The sequence below is a fragment of the Chelonoidis abingdonii genome, chromosome 1, assembly GCF_003597395.2.
Source record: "Chelonoidis abingdonii isolate Lonesome George chromosome 1, CheloAbing_2.0, whole genome shotgun sequence".
NCBI classification, from domain to species: domain Eukaryota; kingdom Metazoa; phylum Chordata; order Testudines; family Testudinidae; genus Chelonoidis; species Chelonoidis abingdonii.
Window position 1 is genome coordinate 146012313 of NC_133769.1, and position 12036 is coordinate 146024348.

Sequence of the window (12036 nt, forward strand, 5' to 3'; positions counted from 1 at the left end):
TGTCTCACTCTTGGTCCCTAAGGACTTTCCCAGCTGTCCCAGTAACGTGAGGTTTCTGCATTTCCAGACCAGGAGAAATTACGCGTCACGGGAGGAGAGGACGGATGCTCGGGGAGAGTGGAGGTTTGGTACCGTGGCTCCTGGGGAACAGTTTGTGATGACTCCTGGGACATGGCAGATGCCAAAGTTGTGTGTAAACAACTGGGCTGTGGATCTGCTGTACCAGTCCCAGGCGAGGCTGCATTCGGTGAGGGGACTGGTCCCATATGGGTAGAAACATTGAATTGCCGAGGGACAGAGTCATCTCTCTGGGACTGTCCTGCCAAGCCCTGGGGTGAGAGCAATTGTGGTCATAAGGAAGATGTTGGAGTGAATTGCTCAGGTGAGTGAGAGGAGACGTTTCTGCTACATGCTGTAATTTTCCGGAAGGAGGATGGGTCTAATTGCCCAACCCCCCTTGGTCACAGACCAGGCCCTCCCATCTTCTGTGTACAGGAGCATCATGGATGCTGTGAGGTGGAACCTTTGTGGGGTCAGATTGTCTCAGGCATCAGCCCACATAGCCCCTGCATCCATCACAGACCCCAGTGTGCTGGTTTGTTACTAGTCAGCACAGGGGGACGTGGACCCTAAATCACTAACATACAGACCCTGTGCTGCTCTGAGGGAGTTTGTAGAAGTGACATCCGGAGATACCCAGGGACTCTGAGGGATGCTTTCCGGTGACAAATACGTCACCTCCCCCTCGCTCCAAACTCCAACTCTTCTCCCTTTCCCTTTTCAGGTGTGACAGAGACGACAGCATCACTAAGTAGAACAGGTAAAACATCCCCTGGTCCCATCAAATTTCCCTGGTGCTGGGTCACAGAAGATGAGCTGCAAGCTGCAGCCTAAGAGAGGAGCTCCCTTCCATGTGTAAGCAGGGAATGTCCCCACTACTGTGGGGAATTTTCCTGGCTTGTACAGAACCCCGGTGAAGTGGGTTAATGAAGGAATCTGAGTCCTCCCACTTCCTTTACCCAGAGGCCTGCCTGACCTCAATGGCTCCCCTTCCACCCTCCTTTGTGGCAGAGTCCTCATAACACCAACAAGGTTGGGCCCAGGATTGGCCCCCAACCTTGTTGTGGTCACTTAGGGCAGGGGCTAAGATGTCACCACTCCTAGGGGCCCTCTCTGTACTGGACGCTTCCCTGACCCACTGATCATTACATACAATTCAAAGCAAATGCAATTTATTAAACAGCAATTATTTTTTTTAAAAAAAAAAGACAAAAATGGGAAAGGTTAAAGGAAAACACATCAGCCTGCTCTGTGGCACGGGGACATCACAACCAGCATCTCTGGAGTGTAAGGGAAGTTCATTCTGTTCCTCACAAGTCCCAGGTCTCAGGCCCTGGCTATGCTGCAGGGACACTTGCTCTGATGGTGGCCACATGCCCTCATGCTTTAATTGGCAGAACCCTTCTTCCCAGCATCACCTCTGCCCTGTTGGGGTTATGATCCCACTCCAGGTCTGGCTTGCAAGGCCTTTTGGCTGGAGGTGTCTCCCTGTGCTGGGCCCGCTGCTCAGGGCCCCTTCACTCTCCTCAGCTGCTCATCGCACCCAGCTTCAGGCTGCTCCAGCCCCAGCTCCAGCTCCACTCTGCCTTAGCACGACTGCTGCTGCTCTGCCTCCAGCTCCCTCGGCTGCTTTTCTGGCCTCTCTGGATCTAGTTGATTTAGCTGTCCTCCCAGCCCAGGTCTCCCCTGTAGGCTGATTCTGTGACTCTGCTCACCCTGGGCTGCTTCTCTGGTTTTCTCTGACTGGAACAGTTCTGCTTCTCAGCTTAGCTCTGGCCCCTGCTCTCTCATTAGCTCAGACCCACTATGTTCCAGGCAATTCCAGCTCACAGGGAGGACAGGATACCCCCGAGCCTCCTGACTCCCTGATTAGCCTATCCACCCTGTCAGTCAGGCTGACCTGAAGCACTGGTCTCTCCCCATTGTTCCTGGGGACTGTCAGCCTCAGGGTCCTGATTTCCCATTGAACCTTCCCCCTCCTTCCTGTACTGGGAGCTAGCCAACCAAAAAACCCCACTGAGTTTTAGTAAGGGGCCAACAATCCCCTTACACATGGCCTGTGAAATCTAGGGGCGAATGACACCTGGGTGGGAGCTGCAGGCCTTGCTGAGCCTGATGATTTCTGTCTGCTGGTTCCAGCTGACAGGGCAAGGCCCGTGATTTAAACAGCAGACTGTGAGCTGCCCCCGACTGTGTCCCAGCCTGTTACCCTTCTGTCCTGGGTCGTGCAATGAGTGACTGGGGAGCTCCCTGTCCCCTCCCCCCCTACCGACTCTCACAGGATAATCTCTCCCTGTTGCATGTTCATTTCCATCCAGCTCCCCCGCGCCGTCCTCTGACTGACAGTGGGAGAGTCACGATGCCTGTGGTCATCTGCATTATCCTGGGGGCCTTGCTCTGCCTGGTCTTAATCATCCTGGGAGCGCAGGTGCGAAGTGCCAGGGCACAGTACAGAGGTGGGTTTTCATTGGTGTCACTGTGTGAAATGCCTCTGAAATAGCAGGAGGAGCTGTGCCTAAGGGGGCTGGGGCATTGATAGTGTAATGGAAGGTTAAGTTGTATTACACTGTTCAGCCATGAAGTGGCGTTGCATGTAACAACTTACTTTAGCTAACCTCAGCCGTGCCTGGCAGAGCATTAAGGGATCTTATTGTGAACACATCTGGTGAGTATCTCTCTGGGAAGGAAACTCTGTAGCCAGTCCTTATCTGGTACAGAAACCTGACTTGCTAATAGCAGCCCTGCCACCTGCCATGTACAAGGTGTATGTGACATGGTGCCCAAAGTTAAGCAGTGCCAGAAGAGAAGAAAAACAGAAGGAAGAGAGCAACAGAAGTTGCAGGCAGAAGAAGGAGCAATGAAGGTTGCAGACAGGAAAAAAAAAGCAACACAGGTTGGAGGATTTCATCAACATCTCCCTCTTTGTTGCTCCAGAGAACTTTAGCTTTCACAGACCTTCACAATTGACAGACAAGAAGCAGCATTTTGCAAGATTTCAAATTGCTATAAAATTCCATAAGGAAACTGAGATATGGTGTTTAGTTCATGCTATTTGGAAGCAAACAGAACATTTCTTTAAATCCTTTGATTTTCCTGAGGATAGTCACAAAGATGACTATGGAAGGGTTCTGGCTATGTTTGATGCATACTGCATAGACTGGAAGCCCAAAGTTACAGAACTGACCAGTAAACCACACATCTCATTTGGAACTGGAGGTACGCAACCAGGCAGCACCAGAGATACCTCCCCCTGCCTCTTACCCTCCCAAAAAAAGCAAATACAGTACAATACTGTCTTAATGTAAACAACTAAAACATTAGAGAAAAGTTAAAAAAGATTAGACCTAAATAAGGAAACTGTTTCTTGTGTTTGTTTCATTTAAATTAAGATGGTTAAAAGCAGCATTTTTCTTCTGAATAGTAAAGTTCAAAGCTGTATTAATGTCAATGTTCAGTTGTAATTTTGAAAGAACACTGTTAATATTTTCTCTGAGTACGAATATTGCTCAGATATCAGAGGGGTAGCTGTGTTAGTCTGGATCTGTAAAAAGCAACAAAGTGGTCCTGTGGCACATTATAGACTAGCAGATGTATTGGAGCATAAGCTTCATGGGTGAATACTCACTTCATCGAGTGCATGTAGGCGGAAATTTCAGAGGCAGGTATAAATATGCTAAGAAATCATCTCTAGAGTATAACAAAGGATGGTATAAGTCAGTAGTGAGGAATCGCAGGCCCTCTTCTAGCAGCTGAGATGTGAACACCAAGGGAGGAGAAACTGCTTTTGTAGTTGGCTAGCCATTCACAGTCTTTGTTTAATCCTGAGTTGATGGCGTCAAATTTGCAAAATTGTTTCTGGGATCTATCATATGTGATGATACAGAGCCTTTCTGGAGAGTGAAACTGATCATTCAGAAAAACACTATTGACTTTGAAATTAACTTAGAAGCTGATGTAACAGTCATCTCATACGGGCCTTACAATCAGCTTCAACCCCTCCCAGAGATGAAGTCACCTGACAAAGCCCTGACTAGCCCTGGAGGAATTCTGAATTGCATGGGACAGTTCACCACAGAAATATCTTTCAAAGACAATAACTTCTCATTCCGAGTGCATGTGATCAAAGGGTCAAAGGCCAATGACATTCTCCACTTCAGAGTGGCAGTCATGGTGGGCCTAATGAGAAAAGTGGAAGAACTTGACAGAGGGATATTTGAAAGGAGACCCAATACAAATAAACTCAAGATAAAATGCTGGAGCATACAGTGTACCTCAGAAAGAACAATCAACAGAGCAAACTCTACACGTCAGATGCAAAACAAGAGGAGGAAAACTCAGAGATTCCAAACAGGCCTCAGGCAGTCATTGCAACTAATGGAAAGCCAGATGACCAAGTTGTTACTTGTTTGGGTTGGGTAATTAGAAAACTAGTATGACTGACAGATATTAGGGCTTTTTCCCTTGCCCCACTCTTGGTTCTTATCATGCAAAGCAGAAGCCCATAGTCCAAGTACAGGCAATGCAGTGTTTATTGGGGTTAATCAAGCAAGCACATCCATAGCATGTACGCCAAAGAACTTTCCCTGTCCTTTTTCTTAGCAGGCTTAATTATACCTATAGTGCACGGCCTTGGTCCCACCCCTTACCATTTATGACTATGTTTCATTTTGGAGGATTGGGAGTATAGACACTTTGGTACTGCCTCCTTTGTACCCATGGGAGGGGTAAAGAGTAAGGTTATGTTTCGGTCAGGGTCACCTTTTCTCTGCCTTTTTAGTGTTTCTTATGCTTCCCCATGACCCCTCTTGCCCCTCCCATCTGATTGTTTGACCTTGCCTTGAGATAAGGGTCAAGGCAGTCTTCAAGTGCATGCTTGTATATTAAACTCCCACCATACCCAGCAACACTTTAACTCCTTTCCTTATTTCTTTTCATTGCACTATAAACCCCATCTGGAAGCAACCCAGAGTGTTTTCATTCTTTATTCACACATATTAGTAAAGAGAATATAAAAGTATCAAAAGTCAGACCCAAAATTTTATCCTAGGCTAAGAGACAGGCCCATATACTAACAAGAGACATTTACTAGAGTGATCTATGGAAAACAACAAAGAAAGCATGATAGTGTAAATTTTGTAAATGGTAAGAATGTAGCACTCAAAGGGGGAGAGGTAATGGAAGACTAAACTGTATTATACTGTTCACCCACTAGGTGGCACTATGTGTGTAACACACCTTGTTTAAGCTAACTTCAGCCATACCTGGCAGACAATTAAGGTATCTTATGGTGAACACATCTGGTGTGTACCTCTCCTGCAGGGAAGCTCTGTAGCCAGTTCAGATGACAGTAAATTGGGAGGAGATGAGACTAGTGGGGACAACAGAGAAATAATACAAAGGGGAAATGCAGTGGTCCCTTGTTCTCAAGTGGGGAGGGAACCCACTCCTTCTTTCTGTGTCAGACAACAGCACCGAGGTACAGGTCCCAATGGCTGGGATGATCTGTAAACAGTCTAGAGCTCGCAGCCTCCTCTCAGGGCTGCCGGTGATCAGGAATCTAGGGCTCTAGTCGTCCAGGCGGGGTGGAGTATAAGCAGTCTGTAGTCCACAGCATCCTGGCTGGGACACCCAGCAGTTAATGGTCTATCAGGGACGCTCAGGCCCTCTGGGCAGGGCAGAGCAGGGAGCAGGCATTGCCTAAGCCTCTTGGCTAAGGCAGCCAGCAAACACACAGTCTGGGGCTCTGGCTCTTTGGGTGGGGCAGAGCAGGGAGCACCAAACACTCTAGGGATTCAGGCCCTCAGGCAAGGCAGAGCACCAAACAGGCAGGTTTGATGTCCTGGCTCTGGCAGACAGCAGACCTCTTGGTCTAAGGTGGGAAGCTGCCACCCCAGGGATGGGTCTAGCAGCAGGGGATGGGGGACGTTGGTGCACCCTACTTCATTGTGTCCTAGCCCAGGGCCCTAACAATGGTGGACTGTTCCACTGAGTCAGCAGGGATCCAACTAAAATATGTTGACTTGGGTTTTGACAGTGAAATGGGACCAAAGTCCAGTTTCCTTGGGCTACTTCTTACCAGCGTCTGAGTGAGGGGTTCCATAGTGTCCAGGTTCTTGGTCTCATTGAGGTATTGCCCAATGGCATTCCCAGCAATTTCTCTCCAGGGTTGGTCTCCTTTGGGGACAGGATCCTCCCCGATGCAAGTCCAGCTCCAGAGTTCTGCAGCAGGCTGGAGACAGGGAACAGAGGGTAGGAATAAATGGTACATTTTCAGAATGGAAAGGGGTGGCTAGAGGTGTTCACCAACGATCAGTTCTAGGACCAATCTTATTCAGTTTATTCATAAATGATCTGAAGAAAGGGGTAAACAGTGAGGTGGCAAAATTTGCAGATGATACTAAACTGCTCAAGATAGTTAAGACCAAAGCAGACTGTGAAGAACTTCAAAAAGATCTCACAAAACTAAGTGATTGGGCAACAAAATGGCAAATGAAATTTAATGTGGATAAATGTAAAGTAATGTACATTGGAAAAAATAACCCCAACTATAAATACAAGATGATGGGGGCTAATTTAGCTACAACGAGTCAGGAAAAAGATCTTGGAGTCATCGTGGACAGTTCTCTGAAGATGTCCCGGCAGCGCGCAGAGGCAGTCAAAAAAGCAAACAGGATGTTAGGAATCATTAAAAAGGGGACAGAGAATAAGACTGAGAATATATTATTGCCCTTATATAAATCCATGGTACGCCCACATCTCAAATACTGTGTACAGATGTGGTCTCCTCACCTCAAAAAAGATATTCTAGCACTAGAAAAGGTTCAGAAAAGGGCAACTAAAATGATTAGGGGTTTGGACAGGGTCCCATACGAGGAAAGATTAAAGAGGCTAGGCCTCTTCAGCTTGGAAAAAAGGAGACTAAGGGGGGATATGATAGAGGTATATAAAATCATGAGTGATTGGAAAAAGTGGCTAAGGAAAAGTTATTTACTTGTTCCTAATATAAGAAACTAGGGGCCACCAAATGATAAGGTAATGGGCAGGGCAGGTTTAATACAATAAAAGGATTCATCTTCACACTGCACACGTCATCCTGTTGAGAAAAACTTACATACCTGAAGGAGGATATGTGAAGGCACTAGTACTTTATAAGACACGTTTAAAAAGAGTAACTGGATAATCATGGACGTTAATCTCCTAATGGCTATTAGCTAGGCATGGTAGTAAAGGAATGGATGCGTGTCCACTACCCTCTGTTGTCAGAGCGTGGAGAATGGATGTGCAGGACAATGAGTATCTACTTGATCTTCTACCCCACCACCCTCCCGCAAGGTAGGTTCATCTCCCTCTGGGCACATGACATTGCCACTGTCAGCGACAGGCCTTGGCGCTGGATGGACTCTTATGCGTCACTGCCCCAGTATGTGCCGTTCTATCTTCTATGTCTCTCAACATTAAAAAGCCTCAGGTATAAAAAATCAGTTTTGGAAGGCTCCTTCTGGCAGTGTCTCTGCATTCCTCAGTGTCTGATGTTTTCTTACACACTAGGAAAAACAAACAAACAAACATAAATAAACTACACCACCAAGACTTCAAACACATGTCTTATAGCTATTCACTGTGCAGAGCTCCAGTGTAATGTGCTGCTTAATCTGGTGGCACTTACAGGAATACTTGGCAGCAAGTCTCTTATTAGTTCCCTGGCTCCCACCTCTCCAATATGAATTGTCAAGGCCTTCGCTATGCTTCATGTATCCATGCCCTGGTATTCCATGCGAGGGGCAGAGAGGTTTGGCTCCGCCCACCAGGAGGAGTTAGTGGTCCCTCACTCTAAGTGAGGAGGGAGGCCATTCCGCCTCGTCTAGAGGAAATAACCTCAAGTGACTGCAAGTATTTAGAAAAACCCAGATACTGTTGGAGATGTCATTTAGAATAAGTGCAAGAAATCCATGTAATACGCGGAGGAGAGTACGTAAAGGAGAAATGCTCCGACAATGCCGCTCTCGTTCTATCCCATACGAACAGTCTCCGAGGCTGTAAGTTGTGTCACTTCGGGTTGTGAATGTGGTGCTAGCCACTGCGAGGTATCCACCCAGGCTACTAGGCAAGGGATGTCATGGATAGTAGCCTGTGCTGCTGTGTTGCTGAACAGATACATGGCTAGTTAAATCTAATCAGCTCAGTCTTGTGTATTATGCATCCTGCACTACACTCCAGATTGCCGTGATACGCATGTACTCCTATTATACTTAAGAAAGATATAAGAGAGCGGGCGCATACTGCAGACTCAAACGTCCATCTAGCCAGATCCTGTCTTCCAAACAGTGGCCATTGCCAGTTGCTCAGAGGGATTAAGAACAGGTAACCATTAAGGGATCATCCCCTGTCGCTCATTCCCACCTTCTGGCAAACAAAGGCTGGCAACACCATTCCTGCACATCTTGCTGGGCTATGACGCCTATGGTAGCATGGACCTATCCTCCATGAATTTATCTAGTTCTTTTTTGAGCGGGCCCCTGTATTATATCTCTTGGTCCTTGCACAACCTCCTCTGGCAAGAGTTCCACAGGTGTCATGACGTGTGGGTTGTAGAAGAAATACTTCCTTTTATGTGTTTCAAACCTGCTGCCTAATGAATTTCGATTTGACGATGACTCCTATTCTTGTGTTAATGAAAGAAAGATATAATAATAACACTTCCTTATTTAACTTTCTTCCCACCAGTCACATAAATTACTCCTATTACTCATATAGAGCAAGCGTAACTTCTTACCCCTAATCTGTTTGTAAGACCTTTCTGAATTTTATCCAATTCCAAATTTATATTCTTCTTTTTCTGATGGGTATCCACATCTGCTCACGCAGCTTTCAAAAATATGGGTTCATACTCATGTGATTATATATATGAGGCAATATTGATATTTCTCTCTTATTAATGCTAATCCCTTTCCTAATTGATTCATCTCCGTATACTGTTATCTTTTTGACTGCACTGGCACATGAGTGGATGTTTTCAGAGAACTATCCACATGACCTTCTAAGATGTCTTTCTTGCAGCTTGTTGTCCAATAAATCTAATTTAGACCCATCATTCGTTATATGTATAGTTGGTATTATTTCCAATGTGCATTACTTTGCATTTATCAACACTGAATTTCATCTGCCATTTTGTTGCCCAGTCAGCCAGGTTTGTGAAACCCCATTCTATTTTTCGCAGTCTGCTTTGGACTTTATCTCGAGTAGTTTTGTATCATCTGCAAATTTTGCCACCTCACTTTTTGCCCCTTGTTCCAGAGCATTTATTAATATGTTGATCAGCACTGGTCCCTGTACAAATCCCTGGGAGTCACCACTATTTACCTCTCTCCATTCTGAAAACTGACCATTTATTTCTTCCCTTTGTTTCCTAACTTTTAACCAGTTTCTGATCCATGAGAGGATCTTCTCCCTTATCCCGTGACAGCTTACTTTTCTTAAGATCCTTTGATGAGGGACCTTGTCAAAGGTTTTGTGAAAATCTAGGTACACTATATCCACTGGATCCCCCTTGTCCACATGCTTGTTGACCTCCTCAGAGAATACTAGTAGATTGTTGTCATGATTTTTCTTTACAAAAACCATGATTAGTCTTCCCCAACAAATCGTATTCATCTATATATCTGATCATTCTGTCTTTACTGTAGTTTAAACTAATTTGTCTGGTTCTGTAAATTTGGATTCTGGCCTGTAATTGCTGGGATCGCTTCTTGAGCCATCTGGTACAAAAACTGATTTAACTCATAGGTCACATACCACAGTTAGTAGTTCTGCAATTTCATATTTGAGTCACTTCAGACTCTTCGGTGACTATTATTTAGTCCTGGTGACTTATTAGTATTTAGTTCATCAATTTGTTCCAAAACTTCCTCTAATCACACCTCAATCAGGGACAGTGCCTCAGATTTGTCACCTAAAAAGATATATAGATTGTACTTTCCATTTTTAAAGCACTGCACAAATATTAGCTAATTATTCCCCACACAGTCTCTAGGCAGTACATGTACAAGTTCTATTTTGCCCATAGGTGTGAGCATCAGGATAGGAGAGGAATGATTTTGCATGGTACTAGGAGAAAAAGGATAAATTTATGTAGGGACCATTAAGGCTGAATATTAAGATAAACTTAATGACAGTGAAATAGCCAATAGAACAAACTTGACAGGGACGTGATCCCCGTCACCTGGGACACTGAAATCTTAACTGGACAGAGCAGTGGGAATGTGCTGTAGAGACCAGTCCTGCACTGGGCCCCGGGGGAGGGGCTGCATGATCTCATAGGATTTCCCATCCCTAGCTTCTCTGACCCTATGCAAACCCTCCCCTTTGTTTTTAGGCTCCAGAAGATCCTTGGACCCTTTCTCTGAGGCCGTGTACGAGGAGATTGATTATAACCTGATGAGAAAGAAGCAGGAGATGTTTGATCACTCAGGTCTGTGTGTGTCATTCCTAACAGGGAGAAAATCTCTACTGCACTCTGCATTCTAAAGCTCTGACCTAGAGCTAAAGCACTGCAGCCTTCAAGCCTGTGAGTCCTGGATGGCTGCAGATGCTGGGTCTGTGAAGAGATCAGCCAGTTACTTGACTGAGATGAATGAGTTTCCTCCCTAGCAGACTCTGCATTCTGAGTCGGTCCAATCTGTACATCCTGCAGCCTTAGGTGGTAATTAGTTATGGGTCAGGAAAGTGACTGTTCACGTCCTTTTGACTGAATATCAACCAGCTGGGAAGGTGCTGCTGTCAGTTTAGCACATTGTGGGGCACTCTGGGCATGGTCAGTGCATCTCCCTGAGGTTGAGATGCACATTGTCCTCTCTACTAATGATGGGGGTTGGTCACAGACTCTGATCTTGGGAGGGGGTGGCCTAATCTGGCAACAAGGCAGGGGAGGGGGAGTGTCTTGCATAACAAAATAGGAGTTATGTCTGTGGCTGAGGAGGTCTGGACCAGCAGCATCAGCCATAATTTTCTGCTGGATCAGGCCATGAAGTAGCAACATTCCGGAGGAGAAGATAACATTCCTCTCTAAACAGATTCTTACACCCTGAGTGTGACTCAAAGTACACTCTGCAATTAATGAAAAGGATTCAAATGAAACCCACAGTCGGGGGTGTTGTACAGACAAAACTACACAGGATCATTTTAGGGGTCAAGACAAAGATGCCACATTTATTATGATCTATAACTACTAGCAAATACCTTAATACTGATACACATACACTCACACACACACATACACACTCCAAATGTTCTGCAGCTGCTGGATAGTTACCAGTCTCGATTGTAGCTTGAGTTCATAGCTTGAGTTCACAGCTGGGGATCGTAGCTCGTGGCAGCTAACTGGCTAGGAAAGCTGGGCACGAGGAGGAGCCGGGACTCTGTCGGGCGCGCACCGATGCCCCTCAATGTTGATAGCAGAACGTTACCTAAAGTCTCTCATCTCACCCTTCTTTTTTATAGGTTTTTAGTTTGGATTCAAAGTCTATAGGTCTTGCTGTGTCACGCTGCCTCTGGGTTTGGACTGATCATCCGTCAATTGCAGGAGTGACTTTCAGCCTTGAAGTTGGCTTTGATCTTCCTTCTGTTGTTTCTTTTGTCCTTTTCTTTTTAGGGTGGATGCTTCTTACTTTGTTTAGGGCTGTTGTCTAGGTCTTCAGCCATTGGTATTTGAACTTTATCTCATCAAGACAGGCTGGCCCTGGAGGTTAATTCTATCACCCTACATACCTCATTCATACATCTAAACTAAACTAATAAAATTACAGCATGGCTTGCAAAAATGAAGGCTGCAGCACAAGCCTTCCACAAAATGGAGTAAGCATTTTAAAATGGGTTTTGAATTACAATAGTGCACAGAAGTTACAATGTAGGCAAAATGGCAAGTGTAATGGATGCGTGGGGCAGGGCTGGGGCTGTAGTATTTTTGAGGAAAATGAAAGG

The 12036-nt window shown here is 45.6% G+C and overlaps 2 protein-coding genes across 2 annotated transcripts in view; both read left to right on the top strand.

Moving 5' to 3' along the window:
• Positions 1–10584, top strand: part of LOC116837054 (antigen WC1.1-like) — a 153225-nt gene extending 142641 nt beyond the window's left edge. Inside the window, 4 exon segments of the mRNA XM_075069146.1 lie at positions 68–382; positions 785–820; positions 2379–2516; positions 10433–10584. Coding sequence (XP_074925247.1) covers positions 68–382; positions 785–820; positions 2379–2516; positions 10433–10584 — 641 coding nt within the window.
• Positions 1–12036, top strand: part of LOC116820780 (antigen WC1.1-like) — a 309052-nt gene that overhangs the window by 294620 nt on the left and 2396 nt on the right.